The following is a 26,675-nucleotide window of genomic DNA, read 5'->3' as shown; positions in this document are numbered from 1 at the left end:
TGTTTGAAAGATGAAGTTACGCTGAGTAAATAGATGCCTAACATGTGACCCTTCAAAATTGCACACGTTCGTGGAATGGCACCAAACGTCGCTACTTAAAAAATCCCCATAGGCGACGCTTTACATTTTTTTTACTGGTTACATGTTTTGAGTTGCAGAGGAGGTCTAGGGCCAAAATGATTGCTCTCACTCTAACGTTCGCAGCGATACCTCACATGTGTGGTTTGAACACCATTTTCATATGTGGGCGGGACTTGCGTATGCGTTCGCTTCTGCATCATGGGGATGGGGCGCTTTAAATTTTTTATTGTTCATTTTACTTTATTTTAGTTTGACATTTTTTTCCCCCAAATTTTTTTTGATCACTTTTATTCCTATTACAAGGAATGTAAACATTCCTTGTAATAGGAATATGGCATGACAGGCCCTCTTTACAGTGAGATATGGGGTCAATAAGAACCCACATCCCACCTCCTAGGCTGGGAAGCCTGAAATAAAAAAAAATAAAAAAATGGCAAGGTATTGCAGGGTATTGGGTATTGCAGATGCAGCCCACAGCGCTGCTGACACCGATCTGTTCCCCCTCCGCTGTACCAATCGGTACAGAGAGGGGAGGGAGGAACCGGCGTCATAACATTACGTCGGTTTGTTTACAAGTGATCTCTCTGTCGTTTGACGAAGCGATCACATAGTAAAGGGCCATAGTAAAGGGCCATTTACCGTGATCTGTGATGCGCCGGGTCCTGCGGACTCGGCGGTCACGGATGCTCTCGAGTGCGCGCGCGCAAGAGCGGAATTCTGGGAGGCCATTATTTAACGGCCTCTCAGAGTTAAACAACCCCCCTGAAGCTATTATTCGGCTATGGGCCGGTTGTTAAGTGGTTAAGCTGGATGGTATTGCAAGCAGCTTCCAGCAAATATTGCAATCAGTCACTCCAAATATGTCCTGATGGACTAATAGTGTGCACATATATAATTCAGTTTTTCTCAAGGTAGGATAAAGTCTTGTGACTTCCTTGCTTCAAATAAAGATCGAATGTCCTCAGTGACCCAGGTGTCTGTGTGACAAGATCCACTTCTCCTTGAGTACTATGGTGATATAACAGCTATAAGTGGACTCGACTGCTATACGATCAGCAGATGTATGGTAGAGCCCTAGTAGGCTGTGGTTTATCAGTATACCCCTATTCCCTATGATTTTTTTTAACTGGTTATCTTTAAGGCACAATGATAGAGTGAGGCGGGTGGAGCCACGTCTTTAAAGTATTGTGCAAAGAAGCAGCTCATTGGTCCCGATGAAGCTAATTGAACTACGCCTGTTGGCAAAACACATTGACGTCACGACAAATGTCACATGCACATACCTGCGAGTTACCGATGGACCGACTCTGGGAGTGGTGAGGCAACATAGGGGAGGAGAGATCATATCCCCTCCGAGGAAATTGTGCATGTTTAGGAGATATTTACAATACTTACAGGTAAGCCTCATTATAGCTTGCCTGTAGGTACAAGTTGTAGTACAGAGTTTACTACTACTTTAAGTAAATGTAAATGCACAAGGGAGCCCTTTCTCTATTATCTGCTCTTCACTGCCAGGGCAACATTTATTCAGAGACTGGAGGCAGCAAGATATTGAGTAGGAAGTATCACTGAAATCTTATACATCTTGGCATGGGGCATGGCAATAGTAGGCTGAAGAGAGACGTATTACAAACCGTATTATGACCTACCATAGCATTTCCATAGGGTTCCAGTGAGATTCATACAGGGCTCAGTGGAGGTGAGATGGGGGAAGTGGCACACATGATATATATATACATATATATATATATATATATGTATGTATATATATAATATATTTTTTTTAATACTGTATAACCTTTTCAATAAATCAAAGCCAGGAGCAATGATATGCAAAATACAGTAAGATGTAACAGCAAGACTTTATAGATTATTAAAGTATGGCTCCTCTCTACTTGTTATGAATTGCCATATTGATCACACTGTTTTTCTGTATTGTGCACACCAACTATTTCAGTTACAGCATTTGGTTCTGAATTATTAAAAATCTGTTTGTTTCCACAGTTAGGCTTGATCATATTGCTGTTCACCTACTTTTGAGTATTTTTTTTTTCCCCTGACCATGACCAATTTTACATTCCTCTTTACCGTATATAGTAAAACCCAAGCTGATGGGAACACAAGTTTTCAGAAACTATGACTTGGAGAAATTAAGAAAATACATTGACTGGAAACCATTCTTCGATGTATGGCAGCTCAAAGGAAAATACCCAAACAGAGGTTTTCCAAAAATCTTTAATGACAAGTCTGTGGGTAAGTACATACCTTGTTTTGCACATATCATGAATAATTTACCACAAATGTTCTTTTTTTCATTTGTGGGTGTGTGGGGAAATAATGTATCTTAATTGTACAGTACAGAACACAGGCATGGGTTATAGGCATGATTGGACACCTTAAAGTGATTGGACAGTGGCAAAACTTTGCTGGACGCACCTCTTTGGCACACCCCTATAATGCTACCACCCTTTGAGAGTTAATTTTTTGCTTGTGTCCTAAGGGGTGATGGACCTCTTCTTCCTTATAAAGAGATCCATTCCTCATTGTCTACTAATTCAACAATAGAAGCAGTTCATCCAGATTGTTGCAACGTGGGTATAACCTTGGGCGCTGTACCTGGACCCACGCTGTTGGGATGACCTGTATGATTGATTCGGGCACTGGATTTTGCTTGGGAACTCACTTTGGCACCAAATGCAGCACGTGTACAACATAGGTAGCCACAGGGTTCTATACAGGTCAAGTGCTGTGGTCCATCCCTATGGAACCCAGACCCTGAAGACCTCTCAGGGGCATGCCTACTGTGGCGGGTTATGCCTGGACCCCGATTTGAGATCAATGCCATTGACAGGTAAAACAGGTTTACCCTGTACTGTGCAGGACAGGTTTCTGAAATAGTATTTGTTCTATACTAAGAAACTGTGGAAACCACGACTTATGTTTAAAAATTGGATTAGTGGTGGCATTGAAGCACTTTGTTAGATTCATCCAGAGAGACTTGCAGATGACTAAGGACTATCACTAGTCAAGACGAACTATTATATGACCATTTTTTATTTACATCACTTTATGATATCATTTTTGATGTTATATATATTTTTACTCAGAAGACATGGCAGAAGGAGAATCATGCACCCCTCTCTGTGGGCCTTCTCCTCCTGCTACGCCCCTAGGTAAATTAGACACACCAGAGACAAGGGGAAGCATAGTTGCTGAGGCAAAAGCCAAATCTATGTGAGACATGTTGTGAAAAGAATCAGTGACAGGAATAATGACAAGCATCTGAGGGTTTACATTCTCATAGCTCTGTTTAAACCATACATTTGCAGTGAATGTAGGATATGATTTACCACCACCCCCAAGCGATCCACAGCAGGGTCTAATACAACATTAAAGTCTCCAACGTTAAGTAGGGGGCCACAGGGCCTAGAAAAGAAGCATTAGGAATAATTTGGTAAATCTGGCGAAGGGAGATGGGATATAAATATTTACCATTGTAAGTACCATCGAGCTAAATTGCAGAGTGATTATGATAAATCACCCTTCTTGATCAGTTTTAACTTCAACTAGGTGAGATTTAGCTAGCAGAATAGAGACCCCCTGGAAGTAAGAGATATCAGTGGCGTGAAAAGATTTGGTAAGACATTTAAGGGCTGACAGCTTGGTGCTTGTTAGATGCATTTCTTGAAGGCAAATTATATGAGGTTTATATATTTTTTTAAATGGGAGAATACCAGGTACCACTTCTGGGGTGAATTTAAACCTCCAATATTCCAAGAACTCGATTTCGGTAGTATAGCCATTGCAAACCAGCCAGGTTATATTAATAGTAATAGGATAATCAACCGTATTAACACGCTGCGACCTATACCACCAGAGATGTGAGCATGTGAGACACAAGAAAAATAAAACCACAAAACATAGAAAATAGACAAAAGCCTCAACTTCAACTGCTATTATCAGCAAAAAGAACCCCCCAACCCATCCTTCTCAACCATCCCACCCTGCTCCATCATCCCAAACTTAGTGAGCCTTGGTTCCCATAAACAGAACAATCAAAAGTTACAAATGTCCTGTGGCCTTGCCACCAACTGGTATGGGGGGGGGGGGGGGCTACTGAAACTGGGAAGGATAATCCTAGCAAACATAAATCTTTGCAGAAGGAGAGATGCAATTCCAGGAAAGGCACAATGTGGGAAAGGCATGTGGGACATAACTGGGTAAAACCTAAGGAGAATCACATGTAAAGCAAATCAGGGCCCAGTCTCAATAGTGGCAGAACAATGGTAAGAAGGATCATGTCCCCCAGGAATTAAGTGTGATAAGTAGGAACACAGGCAGTATCCACTTTTAGGTCAGCCGCCCCAAAAGAAGGGATGAGGTTCAGAAGCCATCACAGCATGAGCAGACACAGAACTTCATAATTATCTACCATCAGTTGCATCTGCGTCTGGGCGCCGGTCCAAATTTGTCATCAAGCCAAACCATGGCATCTTTCTGATTAGTGTAAAAGTGAGCCTTACCATCATAGATAACTCACAGGGTAGAGCATAGTATAAGGTAAGCCCTCAGTACAGAGACGGTCCTTCACAGCCATGAAAAAGGTCCATTGCCACTGGACCTCCATGGGGAGAAGATGGGGAGTGGTCACTTTGTCTTGAAGATGTATGGTGTGCTCGTTTAATAACGAAGGTGGATGATAGTGCCTCAATGCCAAAAGTTTCATGCAGCCAGGAGTGTAGAAACTGTTCTGAGTGTTCAGGGAACAAAAGTGGAGATTTTTCTGGCAGGAGCGATTTTCCAGGTCATCTAGTTTGGCCTTTATAGCCACCATTTCACCTGTGGCTGTACACACAGTAGCAGTTAGAGGGTGCAGAGTATCTTTTATGGAACTATTCTGGTCCTCAGCTGCCCCGGTTCGCTCACGCAGATTTTGGACATCTTGATTCAATAAGGAAAAATCAATATGTATGGTCTCCATCTAAGTAAGGGAGGCATTACAATCTTGTATTGCATTCATTATTTGTGACAGTGTAGGTTCAGCCTGGTGCTGATCAGGGACAATGATGGCCCCTGTGCTGGGGAAGAAATCCTGTGGTGAAGGGGGGGTCAGCCTGTGTAGAAAAAGCAATTGGAGCGGAGTCATTCACCCCTGTAGAAGATTCTTGTTGAGAGAGGAGGGACAACTGCAGCGTGGCAGCAGGCATGGTCATGGAGTCGGCGCCATGTTGCCAATGGAATCGGTCTAGCTGGCTGTTCAGCCGTGAATGGTGCCACAAGCAGCCCCTATTTTCACCATAGCAAGAGCACAGGGTGGTGCCCACCTCCAGGAGGAATGTCACTGTGCCGAGTAGGAGAGGAAAGGACGCTGGATGCCTTGCAGGATCGCGTGGAAAAGAGCTGCATGGTTAAGCTGCCGCTCAGTCCGTCATCAAGCCACCCCCCCCCCCCCCCCCCCCAGTGTGTCTTTCATTTCTGTTCTGATCACATGTAATTGCTGGAGCTAGACATACTATGTTTTTTTTTTTACTTATCTAATGTTGATGTTTGAAGATCTACACACATTTTGGATTAAAGCCTTCTACAATCTGCAAGATGTCATTTTGATTGAGTCACTCTCTGCCAAAGCTTCTGAGATTGTACTGTAAGTTATAGCTATTTCTCTTTTGTTCATTGACGGACACAGCTCCATTAAATCTTGACCGTAGGGTTAGCGAGCCACCTTCAGAAGAGGACTAGGCAGAATATGTAATACATGTGAAAACAGAACTGTACAGTTCCGCCCAGGGGGAGGTCCCTCTGGCTATAACCCCTCAGCCTGCTTCCTGCAGTTCAGTTTTTTCTGCCTAGTGAAGGAGAAGGACCTAGGCTCCCTGCCGGGACCATTGGGATTTTTGCCTTTTGCGCAAGATATTGATCCTGTGATCTGCTATCAACAGCCGGCTGGGTGACAGGCTGGATGATCCCGTCCATCGAGCGTGAGCAGACCCTAGCTACGCGCTGGGTCGGCCACGACATGCCCCTCAGGTTCCAGGAGTGGCCAATGGGCTACATGCTCCGGGGCACACACATGACCAGACTTACGGATGTCTTTGTCACAGTGTGCCGTGGCCAGCAGCCACCCTTTACTGCTCAGGTGTGGGTCTGTGATGGGATGCCTCCAGCTCGTCCGGATGGTAAGTACAGCTCTCCCTGTCTCGGCAGGACCGAGCAGCTGGGCATTCACTGGGAGGTCAATTAGGGGGTCATTCTTCTCCCTTTCCTCTCTCCCTGTCCCTGTGTTCCCTCCCCTCCCCCCTGCGGGGGACACTGTATGGCTGGGCTGTGGTGCGGTGTATGTGCCTGGGCCGGGCGTCCTCCTGGGGGCTCTCTGACCCTTAGCTGTGGGCTGCTCTGACTGTCCGTGTCCATGTGCGGTCATCTGTCTCTCTACCGGGGTCTGTGGACTCTGCATGTGCTACTGCCATTAGCGGTGGCCTCCGCCATTTTCTGTAGTCTCCGTGTACAGCATGGCTGTCGGCCATTTTCTCAAAGTCCGGTGACCATTTTCCTGTGTTTTTTCCTATACAAGAATGGCCTGTAGCCTCAGCGCGTTTTTTTCTACCCAGCGCTGGTTCCTGTGCCTCAGAACAGCGTGTTTTTTACTCCTGGATACTGGTGATTGACTCAGCGACAGCACGGCGCAGCACTCGGTCAGGGTGGTGAGTCCTGTTGTGGGGCCCCTCAGTCTGTTAGGACAAGGTGCTCCATCCCACCCTCCTTGCTGCTAAGTCCCCAAGGGTGGCAGACAGGGTGGGTTAGCATGGCATCAGAAGCTGGTGTTTCTTCCCCAGATCTCCCTGCAATTGCAACTGGCTTGCCTGCAAATAGTGCAGTGCCTTTGGATGCTCCTGGAAGCATTCGTTGCCAGGGTGGAGGAGGCGTACGGGCGCAAGGGGTGTAAAAAATCTCTGTTTCAGACTCTGGCCCCATGGTGACTGGCGGCCCCTGTTCTGTCCAGGACCGCTGGGACAGTGAGGATGATTCCGTGTTCCGGTCCACGCAGAAAAAAGTGCTATTTGGAGCACTTATCACTGCTGTGCGGGATACCCTGAAAATACAGGTCGCAGCAGGATCCTTTGCTGAGGTGTCGGCCCCTTTTGGGTCCTGTAAACCGTACACCTAAGGTGTTTCCATATCTGACTTATTTTGATAAGTTCATATACATGGAATGGGGAAGCCTGCAGCGGACCCTTTCAGTTACAAAAAGGATGGCGGTGTGTTACCCCTTTGAAGAGGACCTCCTTAAAAAAATGGTGTGCTCCCCCAGTCGTTGACACCCCCCCACTATCCAGATTAAAGTAACCACAATTCTGGTAGAAGGGGCTCCTGCCTTTAAGGACCCTACCGTCAGGAGAGCCGAGGCAGTGGCCCGCTCCATGTTTGTTAGTAGGGTCAGCGCTATGAATGGTATTGGCCACGGCATTGGTGTTGCAGACCCTCTCTGAGTGGGAAAAACGAGTGCACCGTGAGCTGGAGAAGCAATGGTCTCCTCCTGTCTGCGTAGGACTAGCAGACCAGCTGGTGCATGGCCTTAGGTATGTCTGTGATGCAGCCCTTGATACATTTCCCCTGCTCTCCAGGGCATCAGTATTAGCAGTGGTGCTACAGCGCCTGATCTGGCTAAAATGCTGGTCTGTGGGCCAAGCATCTAAAAAAAAAAAAAAAAAAAAAAAAAAGCTATGACGGATTTGCCCTTCCTTGGTGAGCGGCTATTTGGAGCTTTGCTGAATGACATTATTAAGAATGTAACAGGTGGGAAGCGCACATTGCTCCCACAGTCCGAAGGGTAAGGAGTCACACTGCAGGCAAGGGCCCTCCTTTTCCACTCAAGAGGCTTTTTTGTCCACCTAGGACTTCATGTAAGCACTCCCAGTCCGACAGGGCGACTGCTAAGGGACAAAAGCGTCCCTGGTCTCGCAAGCCTGCGAGCAAAAGTACTACCGCATGAAGGTTTGCTCCTTCCCGACACTCGGGTGGGGGTCGCCGTCGGGAGTTTGCAGCCTGGTGGGCCTCTCGGCTGTCCGTCCAATGGGTTTGCGAACTGATTTCATAGGGCTACAAGATAGAGTTCCTCTCCTGGCCACCAAACCGATTTGTTTCCCTCCAGCATACCTGTAGTCGCGGCTCGCCGGGAGACCCTGTTCAGGGCAATAAGGGACCTGCTCAGTCACGGGGTGATAGTACCTATTCGAAAGGTTTCAGGGATTCTGCTCCAACCTGTAGTCCTCAAAAAGGAAGGGGTACATCCAATTCTGGACCTAACAGCCCTCAACTGCTTTGTGAAAGTTCAAAGGTTCAGAATGGAATAAGTTCGCTCCGTAGTCCCTGCACTCCATCAGGGGGACTCCCTGGCATCTCTGGATATCCAGGACACGTAATTGCATATACCCATATGCCTCAGGCATCAGAGGTTTCTGCGGTTTGCTGTGGGGAAGAGCACTACGTTTGTGGCTCTTCCCTTTGGTCTGGCATCAGCACCCCGAGTCTTTACCAAGGCTCCAATTTTGACGTTCCTGCGACATAGTGGGATCACAATCGGTTACCTAGATGACCTTCTGAGGGCAGCTTCCACCTCAGAATTATGGGAGGATGTGGAGATCCCCATGCAAACTCTACAGGAGTTTGGATGGGTGTTGAACCTCAAGAAGTCGGTACTGGTGCTCACTCAGCACCTGGAGTACCTAGGCTTACTGCTGGACTCTGTGGAAGCGAGAGTGTTTCTTCCTTCAGACAAACTGCAGACTCTCTGAGCTATGGTAAAGTTGTTGATGAACCGCAGGTGGTCATCGCTGCGTTTCTGCATGCAAGTTCTGGGCCTTGTGGTAGCCTCCTTCGAGTCGGTGCCGTACACCCAATTTCACATCAGAGTCCTGCAGAGGGAGATACTGTCCAAATGGGACAAATCTTGGCAGATTCGGGTGAGCCAATTAGTCAGAGATTGTCTTCTCTGGTGGCTGAGGTCTCCGGCTCTTCGGTCTGGAAAATGGTTCCTGCCTCTTCATTGGACATTGATCACAATGGACGCCAGCCTGACCGGCTGGGGTGGAGTGCTGGGGGTACAGTAGACTCGGGGCCTCTGGTCGCAGGAGGAATCCAAGTTGCCGATCAATGTACTTGAGCTTTGAGCGATCAGGCTATGTCTCTCCACTTGGTCAATGAGGCTTCGAGGGTGTCCGATCAGGATACAGTCAGACAACGCCACGGCGGTGGCATATGTCAACCATCAAGGAGGAACAAGGAGCTCGGCTGCCGCACAAGAGGTCGCTCTGCCCACCGGAGGATGTGAGCGACATGTACCAGCCCTGTTGGCCATATACATCCTAGGAGTAGAAAACTGGCAGGCAGACTACGTAAGTCGCCAGATGCTGGACCCAGAAGAATGATCTTATCCGGAGGTGTTCAGGCTGCTTTATCTTGGGCACACCAAATGTGGATCTCTTGGCCACTCGGCTCAATTGAAAGGTGCGGAGGTTCGTGTCCAGGACAAGAGATCCTTGGGCAGAGGCGTTGGTGGCTCCATGGGAGCAGTACTGACTGATTTACGCCTTCCCTCTGCTCAAACTGTTGCCACGTCTACTTTGCAGCGTGGAGGCTGAGGGGATTCCAGTGATACTGATCGCCTCAGATTGCCCCGGCGTCCCTGGTACGCCGACCTAGTACGTCTGGTGGTGGATGCTCCTTGGCGGTTGCCGATGTGAGAAGACCTTCTGTCACCCGCCGACACATCCTAAGGAGGTGGCCCTCCATTCCCTTGACGTGCTCCCTCTTGGAAATCAGACTGTTTCGATGGGTGCTCCAAAAAAAGGGCTGGTGGTCTCGTCGGCCACTATTTCACAGGTGGATCAGACAGATCGTGGTCCAGACTTACGCCTTGAAGGGGCAGGTGCCCCCCTTTCCTGTCGCAGCCCATTCCACCAGTGCAATTAGGACCTCCTCGGCTTTCCGACATCAAGCGTCTGTCTCCCAGGTGTGTAAGGTGGCGACTTGGTCACACTTTCTCAAAGTTCTACAAAGTTGATGTGTGTGCGTCTTCAGATGCTTGTTTTGGCCGCAAAGTTTTGCAGGCGGCCTTGTAATCATTGCACTTTACACTCTTTCTTCGTGTTAGGAAAAGTTGCATTTTGGTTGTAAACGCATTCTGATGTATACATTAGCTGCAAGTTCTGATGCGGCCGTTTCAGATGGCAACTCCACCGTTGAGGAGCGCCTCTAGCTTTGGCTGAAGTTATGTTTGCTGTTTTCACCCCTCGTTCTGACACTGCTTGGGGACATCCCCATTGTCAAGATTTAATGGAGCTGTGTCCGTCAATGAAGGAAAGAGAAAATAAGATTTATTTTCTTACATCGGGGGACACAGAGCCATAGTAATAACTATGTGGGTTATATCAGCGTATCATGTGCTGTACACTGGCAAAGGTAGGGGAGATTTTCTCAGGAATCTCTCGTTCCATGTATTGTCTTGTCATGTCATGTCTGTGTCACCACTGGAGGCTGTATTGAGCACTTACCATTCTGACGCTGGAAACAGCAGGAGCTCCACTCTCCGCTACGTTCAAGCCAGCTCAGACCCTCAGGTTTGAAGGGGGTTCTGATCACTTCCTGCGCCCCCAGATTGGCAGTTTTTGATCCTTTTAATGCCAGCCAGCTGCCTCTTTTTCTTTGGGGCAGGTCGCAGACGCTCGTCAGGTGGAGTATTTACCGCCACCTGCCATGATGCCGGCGCTCATACACTTCCCTGTTGAAAGAGGAAGGGGGGCTGTTTCCATGTGGGGTGTGGATAAACAGCATCAGACGCCGGCCACACATGGAGGAAATAATTTAAGCTATACAGGAAAAGCTGCAGTCTGGCGGTGGAGGGACAGAGCAGAGTGGTTGCTGGTCAGGTTTGGTGACACAGGCATCCTCCTTTTGTTGAGAACATTGTACTGTATAGCTAGGATTAATAGCAGCTTTTGTACTGTACTATAGCCTAGCAAGTGTAACATTCATATGGCCAGTCAGATGAGCCGTCAAGGGTAGAACACTTCTGTCCCTGTGTATTTCATACAAACAGGTTTTTTTCTTCTACCATTTAAAAGATTGCTATGATGTCTCTCCATAGTATGACTAAACATAGCAGATTCCCACCTAGTCCTCTGGGCCCATTTGTTGAGGTGCAGGAGGCTGGGGATCAGGTAGATCTCCCCAAATATCTGAAGATACTTATTTTTCCTCTTCTGAGGATCCTAACAGGGAGGAAGTCGGGTGTTTGTCTACTCCCTTACTTAACATTTTTGTTGCCTGCAGCACAGGCTCTTGAGGTATCTACCTTTAATAGGGTTCATTTGAACCTCCCCCACCTGGGGATGTTTTTCCTATCCATACATAGCTATGTATTCTGAATGGGAACATTTCTATGAAAGAAATGGGGGTTTCCAGCTATTAATGCTGCAATCACCTCAGTGAGCAGAATCTCAGATGTCCAGTGGATAATGCACTGATGTTAAAGGATCCAGCACGTTAAGGTTGGATTTTCCTTTTAAAGAGAAGATGTCTTGTGCAGTTCTGGCTGCAAGTGGAGTAGCTCAGTCCATTAACCCTTTTAACGTCTGCTCCACTATTTTGGTGGAGCACATTTTGAGTCACGCCTATGCATTGGAAAGTGTGGACTCCAAGGGGTTAAGGAACAGGTGTGAGATACCTGAAAGTTTTGCCTGATCAGCAGGCCCGGCAAGGGGCTGTGTATTTGACGCACTGTGTCTCACAGATGCTATGAAGGACTCAATCGTTTAAGTCCTATGGCTTATACTTGGACTAGTGCATTTTTGCATTTTTGCAGAGGTCTGTGGCTGAAATGTTGATCAGCCAAAGCACCAGGTAAAAACCTTTAGCCAGTGTCCCTTCCTGGGGTATGACTAGAGTGGATAAGGACATGGAAAAGGGGTAAAGCTCTCTTCACCAGTAAAAGTAGGTTCAAACAGTTCTCCTTTAATCGTGCAGCCTCTCCTATGCCTTAGGGGCAGCACCAGGATCTTGGGGGCAGAAAGCCCATAAAGCAGAATGCTAAGGCCTTCTCATGAAGGAGCACCACCACTCATTCGGGTGAGGAGAAAGGTCCTGCGATTCGCAAAGTCTGCCAGGAACAATTTTAAGAGCAAAGGAATTTCTGCTATTTTCTTCTCTAGGTTGCATCTAGAGTTTCAAGAACCCTGATGGCTCAGTCGGCTTTCGATCTGAGGGTCCGCGGTTCAGGTCCTGTTTGGGTGCTGCCTGTGAGATCCTTGGGGCTGCTGATGCAGCAGTCTATGCAAGAGTGTCCGTCCCCTCAAAGAATGCTCCTAAGGTTCCAGAAAGAAAACAAAAGAAAAGTTTCTTTCTGGCCTCTGGATCAGCTGTTATCCCAGTCGGTGATAACAAAGATTCACTTAGTGGGACAGGGTTTCTTTTGGCACAAACCTTTTAAGGTCTCAGAGCCAAACAGAGAGGTAAGACCCATTCTAGATCTCTGAGATCTGAATCAGCACTTAAACATCCGATCCTTAAATAATTCGATCGGCTGTGTCCATCCTGCAAGGAGGGGAGTTTCATATCTCTGTGCCAAAGTTTCCCGCTTACCAGAAATTTCTGTGGTTTGAAATATAAAATTAATTTGTTTCAATTGTGGCACTGCCATCCGGCTTAGCCACAGCACTACGAGTGTTCAGAAAGATTCTGGCACCTCCTTTAGCCAGGTTAAGGGCTCAAGGCATAATGGCCCAAGCCTATTAAAAGGATCTACTTTTAATAGATCATTTAGTCTCAGGTCGAAAACCAGAGTCTGATCTCAGCTGTAGATATCTGAAATCTCTAGGTTGGATTCTCAGCCTAGGAAGATTCTCCTTAAAACCATCAAGGAGGTTACTTGGGGGCTGGTTATAGCTACCATAAAGAAGAAGGTATTCTTACCCCAGTCGTGAATCAGTTCCATTGTAGGACTAATTCAACTTGTCAGGATAAAGGAAAATTCCTTCATTCGGCTGCAGGAGATTTTTAGGGGAAATGGTGGCCTCCTTCAGGGCCGTTCCTTACGTGCAGTTTTATTCAGACTGCTTCAAGACACCATCCTATCGGTCTGGAATAAAGAGGATTCAGGCCTTGTTTGTTTACGATACGCTTGGCTCCCAACATAGGTCAGAGCCTAAATTGGTGGTTATCCAGCAGGAGGGAAAATCTTTATCCTGCAAGGTGTTAACAGATGCCAGCCTTCTAGGCTGGGGAGCAGCCCTGGAAGAAGATTCTGTCCAGGGGAGATGGTCCAGCTTAGAGGACCTTGTCAATCAGCTTTGGAAGTTTCAGGCAGTTCATCTGGCCATAGAATCTTGGTGGTCAGATTATGGGACTGTGCTGACAGGATTCAGTCTGACGGAGCCACAGCGGTGGCTTACGTCCATCACCAGGCGAGGCACGAGAAGTCAAATTTCTAGCTTTGGCAGAACACATCACTCTTTGCCTATCGCCAATTTTAATATTTCAGGCGTACTACTTGAGACGCCAACAATTATTTCCGGGAGAATGATCTCTTCACCCCGACATCTTCCTAGCAATATGTCAGATGGGGTACTCCGGACATGGACCTAATCACGTCCAGATTTATTAACAAGGTCGACAAATATGTCAAACAAGGGGTCCGCTAACTGGCGGAACAGACGCATTAGTCTTCCCAGGGGATCAGTTCACTGATCTATGCATTTCCTCTAGCTCTGCTACTTCTGCACCTTCTCCGTGGGATTAAGCAGGAACAGAAGGAGGTGATTCTGGTGTCACCAGCCGGGTCCCAGAAGATCTTAATTTATCAAGATCATAAAGAGGGCAGTGGAAGTCCTTTGGACTCTGCCATTATAGGCAGACCTTCTTGCACAAGGTCCGGTATTTCATCCTACATTACGGACAAGGAGTTTAATATGTTTGACTGTTGAATCCCACTCTGTAAAAGATCGTGAGTGATCTCCTTCAGTAGTGTCTACTTTGATGCCAGGAAGCCAGCTTCCAGAATCACTTACTATAGATACTATCACTGTATCTCAATAGGCAGGATTCCTGCGTATGGGATCTGAAATGAAGCTGGCCTTGACTTTTATCAAGAGCCAGATCCAGGCCATGTTGATGTCTTTTCCTATGGCCTCTTGCTTCCCATTCTTGGTGCGTAGCTTATTCAGGGGTTAACACGGTTTATTCTCCTGTCAAGGCACCTTAAAATCCTTAGTATTTAAAATTGGTCTTTTCGGCTTTGCTGAATCAGCCGTTTGAACCTTACAAGAAATTCTCTTGGTTCTTTGACAAGAAAGATAACCTTTTTTGCTTGCCATTTCTTCTGCTAGAAGAGGATCGGAAATTAACAGCTCTGTCTTGTAAGAGCCATATTTCATCATTCATAAGGATGAGGTGGTTTGATGTCCTCATCCTGAATTCTTACCAAAAGTGCTAACAAGTTTTCATTTAAACCAAGATATTATTCTTCCTTCTTTCTACCCAGAAGCCTTAATCTGGGGAAGAGAAAGCACTACAGTCTATTGATGTAGTAAGAGCGATCGGAATCTATTTAAAGGCGACCGATCGGGTTTGCAAAACACCGGTTTTGTTTGTACTGCCAGAGGGTCCAAGATATGGACAGGCAGCGTCAAGATCCACTATTTTCCAAATGGGTTTGTCAAGTGTTTGATCAAGCTTCAGCTTAAAGAAGAAAATTCTTCCTTCTCCTATTAAGAGCACACTCATCCAGGGCGATTAGTGCCTCTTGGGTGGTGCATCATCAGACCTCTATGGCTCAGATCTGTAAGACCGCAACTTGGTCTTTGATGCAGATGTTTGTACGATTTTATCAAATCGTTATTAAAGGTCATGAGGATATTGCCTTTGGACACATCATACACTGCAGGCTTCAGTATGAGTCCTCTGGCCTCCTGTTTCCTTGATTATGCCCCCCCCCCCCCCCTTTCAGTTGGCATTGCTATGGGCCATCCCACATAGTTATTACTATGGCTCTGTGTCCCCTGATGTAAGAAAAGAAAATAGGATTTTTAAAACGGCCTACCTGTAAAATCCTTTTCTTTGATGTACATCAGGGGACACAGAGGTCCCTCCCTTCTTATACATTTTGATTGCTTGGCTACAAAACTGAGGACTCCTAGTAATGGGAGGGGTTATATGGGGGAAGTTCACGCCTTAAGGGGTGTGCACGTGTCCAGCACCTGATACGTCGATATAACCCACATAGTTATTACTATGGGTCTGTGTCCCCTGATGTACATCAAAGAACAGGACTTTACAGGTAAGCTGTTTTAAAAACCCTATTTTTTGTACTCACCGTAAAATTCATTTCTCTGGAGTAAGACAGACACAGCACCCACCCCTCCTAATATTTTACGTTATACTGCTTGTTGACGTACTGAGCTGCAGGAAGCAGGCTGATGTGGGTTATAGCCAGAGGGACCGCCCCCTGGGCTGAACTTTACAGTTCGGTTGTTTTCACATGTATTACATGTTCTGCCTAGTCCTCTCCTGGAGGTGCCGTGATAACCCGGTCAAGATTTAATGGAGCTGTGTCCGTCAATGAACTCCAGAGAAAAGGATTTTATGGTGAGTACAAAAATCCTATTTTCACAACAACTGGATCAGTTATTAGGATCACACTTGTGATGCTTAGATTGGGGAAATAGAGCAGCATACTAATTAGAGATGGGTCCACATCAGGGTTTTAGTATTTTTAATATAGGTTTTCATAGAATTTTTATAAGCTTGTATAGTAAAAGTGTTTTTTTTTTTTTTTTTTTTTTTTTAACGCAAATAGTTGAAGTGGACAATGCATATTTATGCTTATCGGGTGATAGTATTGGTCCACTTTAGAATTTTTTTTTGTGCTTTTATTGATGTGTTGTGAGGTGAACCAGAATTATTTTTGAGCCACATTTACCATTGCCTGAATGTATTTAATAGATTATTACAGTGACAACTGAGAGCAAATTCCTTCTGTTTTCTGTTATCTCTTCGGGAAGAAAATAGATGGAAATCTTTCAACAGGATACAGACAGCAAAACAAATGACGGGGGTTCTAACAATTCTCTGTGCTATCCAAAACTAAAAAAAAAAAATATTGTTTGGCTTTAGACACTCACATTTTAACATATCCTACCTGATTTGCCCCACTTCCCTTAATTTTTGCTGCAGCTTCCTTAAAAAAAATCTAATATTGTCTGTTAGAAGGGAATGCTTAGTGGCCTTATCACCCAGAATAAAGGGAGTTTACCTAACAATTCATGGTTGATACTTGCTTAGTGCCTTTCCAGATGCTATGGTGGATATCAGGGTGATTAACAGAAAAAGAAGTTGTTTTAGTGCACTAGAAGGTTTATGCTAAAAATTGGAGGATTGCTATATCGCGTGTGTTTTTTGGTTTTATATACAGTATGGGGCATATATTTGAGGTCCTGATTATGTTTTGTCTCAGGTTCCACTTTGTTTATTAAGTGTAGTGGAAAAACTACAGAAAGATGTATAAGTGATAAACACTCTTCAAGATAATTACTTCACGTTCATTCATGTATGATATTTACAAATAATGCTTTAGCATCATTGTCAGCACTGTACTAACTGAACAGCAGTGTTGTAAACAAATCAACACCATGCCTATATTAAACCCATTTGATGCTTAGAATAAGCCTCAGTAAACAAAATAACCCTGTGTGTGCTACTTTAAAGTGGTTGTAAATCCTTATAAACCACTTTGACCTACAGGTAAGCGTAGATTAAGGCTTACCTGTAGGTCCAAGAAATAAGGAGATATTTACCTGAAGACAGCCACCGCTGTCTACAGCGCATGCGCCATAGACAGAGGCACGCAGGCGCACTGGGTAAGCTGCAGATCGCGGCGATATGCTGGGGTGTCGGCTCCTGTGCGCATGCGCAGAAGTGACGTCATTGCTGCTCCGGCGAATCACAGCGCCGGAGCAGCGAGACCCACCAAGAAGATGGACGCTCGGAACTACAGGGGACATCGGTGACTTCGCTGGCTCCTGTGTCAGGTAAGTGACGCATAATGGACGACTAATGCGATGCATAGTAGTCCATTATGCTTTACCTTTGCAGGGAATGAAAGAGGAAGTAAACTCATTAGAGTTTACTTGCTCTTTAACTCCCTACATGCCTTTCTCTCAAAATCTTTTTTTTTTTTTTTTTTATTATTTTTGTTAACTTTTTGCTATAGCCCTGTAAACATTCTCGCCTAGGCGAGAATAACATGTCCCTGCTCCTACAGCCTCTTGGGATATTTCCATAACTTATCCCAGGGTGTTACAGAATCAGGGTCACATAGTGGATGGGCTTGGTGAATGCCATTGGGGACAGCTACAACAACCTGGAATAGGCAGTTGGGCTTTTAATGATGTCAGGGGGAAAGCGTGGGATTCTCTAAGCAGGTGAGTGTGTGAAGGACAACCCTGAATTAACAAATAGCAGGAATTGTGGAGGTGGGGGTGTCGAATTCCTCTTTAACCTTATTTTCTCATAAAGATAATACTGCATATAAACACATTTTGATTCTATCGCTGTCTTTTGTTTTGTTTTATATTCAGGGGAAGAGGCGAGAAGAGTCTATGATGATGCTCAAAATTTACTACAGTTTGTAATCAGTCAAAAGAAATTTGAAGCCCGTGGTCTTGTAGGCATCTGGCCAGCACAGAGTATGCAGGATGACATTTTGTTATATGCCGGAGAAGATGTCCTGAGCTCTATAGAGCCCATTGCCATTTTCCATGGACTAAGGCAACAGGTGACCAAAGAAATCCTTTTTTTTTTTTTTTTTTTTCCTTTAAAGACTGTATGTTAAAAGCGAACTATTATGGTTTTTGGTCAATTTTATTTTATTTAAAAATATTAAGCCCAACACCAGCCACACTTTTTATTTTCTTCTACATAGAGCTGAGAAAGGTTAGAGTAGTGCTACCCAAACCCAGAGTCCTTTGCATTCACGTAACTGGCCCTTGGATCAGTATTCCTTCATCAACAAATGATGGGGCACAAATCCTTTCATCGACACCCAACAATGGTGCACAGTTCCTCCGATTGATACCATTGATGGGGCACGATTCCTTCCACTGACACCAATGGTGGGGAACTATTCCTCTCACTGACAGGATATAGTATTCTTTCTATTGGCTTCAGTGGTGGGGTACAAATATTTCCAATGACACCAACAATAGTGCACAGTTCCTTCCAGTGATTGAAATGATGGCGCAAAATTCCATCCACTGACAGGAACAATGTGAAAATATTGCCCTCAGTGACACCATTAATGGGGCACATTTCTTCCCACTGACACCAATGATGGAAACTTTTCCTCCAACTGACACCATGATGGAGCACAATTCATCCTACTAGCAACAAAATGGGAGGAGGAACCTCCCACTAACCACAGGCACTAAGATATTTTTTTTTTTTTTACTGCCACTGACCACCAAAGCCTTTTGCTTGTTTATGCCCACTTGCTAAATTCTGGTCAACCTATAGCCTGACAGTGAACTGGCTCTTTGTTAGAATTTTTGAGGACTCCTTGGTTAGCGCTTCTGTAATGGTTTATTTCTGTGTCCATGTGGAGATTCCACCTTTTTTTATGCAGAGCAGCATCAAAAGAAAAGCGAATAGTACATGAAGTTTGTTATCTGAGAAGGTTACTTGACCCAAAGGGAGGTACCAATCCCTTGTAAGTTGCAGTACATGGAAAATAAAAAGATACATCTTTTTTTTTTTACAATTCAGTTAAAATGTTTAAAAATGAATACTAGAAGAAGCACTAGTGATACGGGTTTCTATAATACAGTCAGTATCACCTTTCCCAGAGTCACTGCAATGTCTTTTACATAGTTATTACATACTGTATATATTTTTTTCTAAATCAGAATTCAGAGCTGTTCTGGGTTTGCATTTCGTTGACGAATTCAAGAAATACATGGAAAATCATACATCTATAATGCACATAGTAAACATGTATGTACAAGTGAGCAATGCTTTCACATCAACTAGGTTACATAGTAGGTGAGGTTAAATAAAGACACAAGTCCATCAAGTCCAACCTATGTGTGTGATTATGTCAGCATTACATTGTATATCCCTGTATGCTGTGGTCATTCAGGTGCTTATCTAATAGTTTCTTGAAACTATCAATGCCCCCCCCCCCCCCCACTGAGAAGGGAATTCCACATCCTTACCGCTTTTACAGTAAAGAACCATCTACGTCTACGTAGTTTAAGGTTAATCCTTTTTTTTTCTTATTTTAATGAGTGGCCACAAGTCTTGTTAACCACTTCCCACCCGGCCAATGCATATATACGGCCGGGTGGGAGCCGTCTACTCCTGACAGGCCGTTCAGGAACGTCCTTCAGGAGTAGCGGGATCGCGCAGCGGCGCGATCCCGATGTGCTCGTGTCACCCGGACACGGCACATCTCAGATCGGCAGGAGGGCTCTGTGATTGGCCCTCCTGATCACATGACGGCCGTGTCCAATCACGGCCATCATGTGATGTAAACAAACAGCCGGTTGCTAGGCAATCGGCTCTCCTCTCCTCACACGGAAGTCACCGCTGAGGAGAGGAGAGCAGAACGCTGCAGCCGGCTGATGATCAGTGAGTATGGGCTGCTTTTTACAGCTTTTTACTCACTGATCATCAGTGTAGTGTAAACACACAACACACCACACAGTACAAACACAGTCCCCACATATGTCCCCAAAACACACATGTCCCCAAAACATACATGTCTCCAAATAATAAAAACACATGTCCCTAATAATAAAAACATGTCCCCCACATATGTCCCACTAAAATCACATGTCCCAATGATTATCTGCACACATATGTACGTGATCACCTGCACACATATGTACATGATCATTTGCGTACATATGTCCGTGATCACACAAACCAATTATTATACACTTAACGGAATTTTTTTTACCAAAAACATGTAGCAGAATACATTTTGGCTTAAATGTATGCCAAAATTTGATTTTATTGGATTTCTTTTCAAATAGAAAAAAAGAAAATATTGTTTTTTTTCCAAATTTCCGCTATTTTTGCGCTTATATCGCAAAAAAAAAAAAACGGAGTCGTGAATAAATAACACCAAAATAAAGCTCTATTTGTGCGAACAAAATGATAACAATTTCATTTGGGTACAGTGTAGCATGACCGCGCAATTGTCACTGAAAGCGCTAGAGCGCTGAAAGCTGAAAATTGGGCTGGGAAGGAAGGGGGTGAAAGTGCCCTGTATTGTAGTGGTTAAACTCCCTTCTGCGAAAAAAACGTTTTATCCCTATTGTGGGGTCACCAGTATGGTTATTTGTCTATTAAAATCGTATCCCCTCTCAAGCGTCTCTTCTCCAGAGAGAATAAGTTCAGTGCTCGCATCCTTTCCTCATAACTAATATCCTCCAGACCCTTTATTAGCTTTGTTGCCCTTCTTTGTACTCTCTCCATTTCCAGTACATACTTCCTGGAGACTGGTGCCCAGAACTGGACAGCATACTCTAGGTGCGGCCGGACCAGAGTCTTGTAGAGCGGGGGATTTATTGTTTTATCTCTGGTGTTGATCCCTTTTTAATGCATGCCATTATTCAGTTTGCTTTGTTAGCAGCAGCTTGGCATTGCATGCCATTGCTGAACCTATCATTTACTAGGACCCCCAGGTCCTTTTCCATCCTAGCATTCATATTCTTGCCACCCAAATGCATTATTTTACATTTTTCTACATTGGACCTCATTTGCCATGTAGTTGCAAGGTTTCCACGTCCTGCGGAGAAGTTATTGCTCTGCTTAGCTTAGTATCATCTGCAAATGCAGAGATTAAACTGTTTACCCCATCCTCCAGGTCCTTTATGAACAAATTAAATAGGATTGGTCCCAGCACAGAACCCTGGGGGACCCCCACCTGACCATTCCTCCCCATTTATCACCACCCTCTGAACACACTCTTGTAGCCAGGTTTCAGTCCATCTACTCGCTCTATGGTCCATGCCAACGGACCTTATTTTGTACAGTAAAAGTTTATGGGGAACGGTGTAAAATGCTTTTGCAAAATCTAGATACACCACGTCTACGGGCTTTCCTTTATCTAGCTGGCAACTCACCTCCTCATATAAGGTTAGTAGTTTGGTTTGGCAAGAACGATTCTTCATGAATCCATGTTGATTACTGCTAATGATACCGTTCTCATTACTAAAATCTTGTATATAGTCCCTTATCATCCCCTCCAAGAATTTGCATACTATTGATGTTAGGCTAACTGGTCTGTAATTCCCAGGGATGTATTTTGGGCCCTTTTTAAATATTGTGGCTACATTGGCTTTTCTCCGATCAGCTGGTACCATTCCAGTCAGTAGACTGTCAGTAAAAAATTAGGAACTGGCAATTACTTTACTGAGTTCCCTAAGTACCCTCAAGTGCAAGCCATTTGGTCACATTGATTTATTAATGTTTAGTTTCCCAACTCTAATTTTAATACTGTCCTCTGTTAACCATGGAGGTGCTTCCTGTGATGTGTCATGAGGATAAACACCGCAGTTTTGGTTACTGAAGCCTCCCAAATTCACTTGTGAAGACTGAGGAGAAGAATAAATTGAATACCTTCGAAATCCCCCCATCCTTTGTAACCAGATGTCCTCCTTCATCCTTTATGGGGCCAATATGGTCTGTCCTCCCTTTTTTATTGTTTACATACTTAAAGAATTTCTTGGGATTTTTTTTGCTCTCCTCTGCTATGTGTCTTTCATGTTCTATCTTAGCCATCCTTATTGCACCCTTACATTTCGTGTTGCATTCTTTATAAAGTCTGAATGCTGATGATGATCCCTCAACCTTGTATTTTTTGAAGGCCTTCTCCTTTGCTTTTATATGCATTTTTACATTGGAGTTAAGCTATCCAGGACTTTTGTTCGCTCTTTTAAATTTATTATCCAGTGGGCTAATGCCCTTATTTAATATGCTCTTAAAGCAAACCCATCTCTCCTCCGTGTTCTTTGTTCCTAAGATTTTATCCTAATTTATGCCTTCTAGCAAGGTTCGTAGTTTACGGAAGTTGGCTCTTTTGAAATTCAGTATCTTTGTATTCACCTTATGTTTCCTATGTGTGTCATTTATACTGAAGCCAATTGACCTGTGATCGCTGTTACCTAAATTGACCTGTATTTCCACTTCCGTGATCAGGTCTGTATTGTCAGTAGATCCAGTAATGCTTTATTTCTAGTTGGCGCATCTACCATCTGACCCATAAACTTGTCCTGCAAGACATTTAGGAACTGGCGAGCCTTAGATGACTGTGTGGTTCCCTCACTCAGTCTATGTCTGGATATTTAAAATCCCCCATCATAATAACACTTCCCATCCTTGCTGCTAATCCAAATTGTGATAGGAGATTTGTCTCCCCTTCCTCCCTCAGGTTATGGGGCCTATAGCATGCTCCCAGTATTATTTTCTCATTAGCTTAATCCCTTTGGAGCTCTACCCACAAGGATTCCACCTCCTCCCTAGCTCCCTTAGTGGTGTCATCTCTTACATTCACTTGTACATTATTCTTGATATATAGGCATACCTCTCTCCCTTTTTTACCCTCTCTAGCCTTGCGATAAAGGGTATACCCTTGAATGGTTGCCAGCCAATCGTGAGAGCTGTTGAACCAGGTCTCTGAAATTCCCACAAAATCCAAATCCTCATACAACAATATCTCTAGTTCACCCATCTTGTCCGCCAGGCTCCTGGCATTGGTGAACATGCCACGTAGTTTAGACCGGTCGCATATTATCCTCTTATTGGCTGTTCTGAGATTGCAACTAGGACTTGCTACTATACTTACCTTGGGTTTATGTGCTTTGGTCAACCTACCACTAATGTCCCCAATACTACCCTTCTGGAATATGTTATGAGCTGGCTATCGCTATCTCTGGACCTCCCCATCGCCTAGTTTAAAAACCCCTCTAACTTTTTAGTCATCTTCATTCCCAGCTGATCTGCACCCTCTTCATTTTTGTGCAGGCCATCCCTTCTATAGTACTGGTTATCGACTGAGAAGTCAGCCCAGTCCTTCAGGAACCCAAACCCCTCCTTACTACACTAGATCTTCAGCCACTTGTTTACTTCCCTAATCTCCCTCTGCCTTTTCTGGTGTGGCTCAATGTACCAGTAGTATTTCTGAGAATACTAACTTGGAGGTCCTTTTCCTCAATTTAGCTCCTAAGTCCCTAAAATCATTCTTTAGGACACTTCAGCTGACTCTGACTTTGTCATTGGTACCAACGTGCATCATGACAGCTGGGTCTTCCCCAGTCCCTCCCAGAAATCTGTCCACCACATCCGTGATGTGTCGAACCCGAGCACCCAATAGACAACATACAGTTTGGCACTTCAGGTCTTTGTTATAGATTGGCCTCTCTGTCCTTCTAAGAATTAAGTCCCCTACCACCACAATCTGTCTGTCTTTGCTTTCCCTTCGCTCCCCCCCCCCCCCCCCCCCACTCACACACTGGAGGAGTTCTTCCCCCAGCAGCTAGGAGCGTCCCTCAGCTCCAGCGGTGCTGGTCCCTGACTGGTTTCACCAATGCTGCTCAATGGAGCATACTTATTGGGATGCTCCAGCCCTGGATCGGCCTCCCTGGCACTTCCCCTTATACCCTTCTGGACTGTCACCATCTACTCTTTGCTAGTGCCTGCACCTCTGTCTCCACCCGCCTCTGTGCTGGCCCCTGCCGGCACCTGTCATGTACGTTCCTGGCTCTCCTTTAGTATGAAGGGACTAATCAGTGCTGACAGTTGCTTCCCCAGATTCAGAACTTGGGCTTCCAGGGAAACAATGCGCTTACACTTTGCACAGCAGTATTCACCCTCAATCGCATAATCAAGGAAACGCATGCATGTTGCAAGATGTGCGAGTCCCCACTCCACACCCGCCGGGTGAGGATTGGGGATTATACCCTGTCCAAATTACCTGTCAGGAGGCTAGTTGTTACTAATACTCAACAAGACAATACACAGGTACTTCCAAACTTACGCGCACTCGCAGAACTATGTGCACTCGCAGAACTACAGTGCCTTGCGAAAGTATTCGGCCCCCTTGAACGTTTCAACCTCTTGCCACATTTCAGGCTTCAAACATAAAGATATAAAATTTTAATTTTTTGTGAAGAATCACCAACAAGTGGGACACAATTGTGAAGTGGAATGAAATCTATTGGATAATTTAAACTTTTTTAGCAAATAAAAAACTGAATAGTGGTGCGTGCAAAATTATTTGGCCCCTTTACTTTCAGTGCAGCAAACTCACTCCAGAAGTTCAGCGAGGATCTCTGAATGATCCAATGTTGTCCTAAATGACTGATGGTGATAAATAGAATCCACCTGTGTGTAATCAAGTCTCTGTATAAATGCACCTGCTCTGTGATAGTCTCAGGGTTCTGTTGAAAGCGTAGAGAGCATCATGAAGACCAAGGAACACACCAGGCAGGTCCATAATACTGTTGTGGAAAAGTTTAAAGCCAGATTTGGATACAAAAAGATTTTCCAAGCTTTAAACATCCAAACATGGAAGGAGTATCAGACCACTGCAAATCTACCATGACCTGGCCGTCCCTCTAAACTTTCAGCTCAGACAAGGAGAAGACTGATCAGAGATGCAGCCAAGAGGCCCCTGATCACTCTGGATGAACTGCAGAGAACTACAGCTAAGGTGGGAGAGTCTGTCCATAGGACAACAATCAGTCGTACACTGCAAAAATCTGGCCTTTATGGAAGAGTGGCAAGAAGAAAGCCATTTCTCAAAGATATCCATAAAAAGTCTTGTCTAAAGTTTGCCACAAGCCACCTGGGAGACACACCAAACATGTGGAAGAAGGTGCTCTGGTCAGATGAAACCAAAATCCAACGTTTTGCCCACAATGCAAAACGATATGTTTGGTGTAAAAGCAACACGGCTCATCACCCTCAACACATCATCCCCACTGTTAAACATGGTGGTGGCAGCATCATGGTTTGGGCCTGCTTTTCTTCAGCAGGGACAGGGAAGATGGTTAAAATTGAGGGGAAGATGGATGCAGGCAAATACAGGACCATTCTGGATGAAAACCTGTTGGAGTCTGCAAAAGACCTGAAACTGGGATGGAGATTTATCTTCCAACAAGACAATGATCCCAAACATACAGCAAAATCTACAAAGGAATGGTTCACAAATAAACGTATCCAGGTGTTAGAAGAGCCAAGTCAAAATCCAGACCTGAATCCAATTGAGAATCTGTGGAAAGAGCTAAAAACTGCTGTTCACAAACGCTCCCCATCCAACCTCACTGAGCTCGAGCTGTTTTGCAAGGAAGAATGGGCAAGAATTTCAGTCTCTCGATGTGCAAGACTGATAGAGACATATCCCAAGCGACTTGCAGCTGTAATCGCAGCAAAAGGTGGCTCTACAAAGTATTAACGCAAGGGGGCCAAATAATTTTGCACGCCCCACTTTTCATTTTTTTATTAGTTACATAGTTAGTAAGGTTGAATAAAGACACCAGTCCATCCAGTTCAACCTGAGTGAGTGTCTACAATTGTCCCTATCCCTTTACATTGCACTCACACATTGGTCCCTACCCTCAAGGAGCCACAATCCAAGATCCCCAGTTGTATACTAGGGCCAATTTTAGACAGAAGCCAATTAACCTACCTGCATGTCTTTGGAGTGTGGGAGGAAACCGGAGTACCCGGAGGAAACCCACGCAGGCACAGGGAGAACATGCAAACTCCAGGCAGGTAGTGTCATGGTTGGGATTCGAACCAGTGACCTTTTTTACTGCTAGGCGAGAGTGCCAACCACTACACCACTGTGCCGCCCGTTAAAAAAGTTTCAAAAATCCAACAGATTTCGTTCCACTTCAAAATTGTGTCCCACTTGTTGGTGATTCTTCACATAAAATAAAATTTTTATATCTTTGTTTGAAGCCTGAAATGTGGCAAAAGGTTGAAAAGTTCAAGGGGGCCGAATACTTTCGCAAGACACTTTATGTGCACTCGCAGAACTGCCTGCACTCTCAGACCACTCGCAGAACCGCGTGCACTCTCAGACCACTCGCAGAACCGCGTGCACTCTCAGACCACTCGCAGAACCGCGTGCACTCTCAGACCACTCGCAGAACCGCGTGCACTCTCAGACCACTCGCAGAACCGCGTGCACTCTCAGACCACTCGCAGAACCGCATGCACTCGCAGAGCTACATGTAGAACTTTGCCACCAATGCCTGCCACCATATGCAGCTTGTCACTTGCCCTTGTCACTTGCCATCATCACCTGCCACCCGATGCAGTGTGTCACTTGCCACCAGATGCAGCTTGCTACCATCACCTGCCACCAGATGTAGCTTGTTACTTGCTATGTCACCTGCCACCAGATGCGTATTGTCACCTGTCATGTCACCTTTCAGATGCAGCTCTTCACTTGTCATGTCACCTGCCTTCAGATTCTGCTTTACATTTGCCACGTCAGTTGACACGTCACTTGCCATAAGATTCAGGTTGTCACT

At 45.1% G+C, this 26,675-nt stretch overlaps 1 protein-coding gene across 3 annotated transcripts in view; it reads left to right on the top strand.

The window, feature by feature from the left end:
• Nucleotides 1–26,675, top strand: part of MTR (5-methyltetrahydrofolate-homocysteine methyltransferase) — a 1,186,028-nt gene that overhangs the window by 994,372 nt on the left and 164,981 nt on the right. For all 3 annotated transcript variants that reach the window (XM_077486511.1, XM_077486510.1, XM_077486509.1), the window contains 2 exons: nt 2,179–2,334; nt 17,709–17,905. In XM_077486511.1, coding sequence (XP_077342637.1) covers nt 2,179–2,334; nt 17,709–17,905 — 353 coding nt within the window. The remainder of the gene's footprint in view (nt 1–2,178; nt 2,335–17,708; nt 17,906–26,675) is intronic.

This window comes from Lithobates pipiens, unplaced genomic scaffold (genome assembly GCF_037356315.1).
Source record: "Lithobates pipiens isolate NorthernLeopardFrog02 unplaced genomic scaffold, aLitPip1_a1.2 Scaffold_18, whole genome shotgun sequence".
Taxonomy (NCBI): Eukaryota; Metazoa; Chordata; class Amphibia; order Anura; family Ranidae; genus Lithobates; species Lithobates pipiens.
The sequence above is the reverse complement of the archived record's forward strand: the minus strand, read 5'-3'. Positions and strand labels throughout refer to the sequence as shown.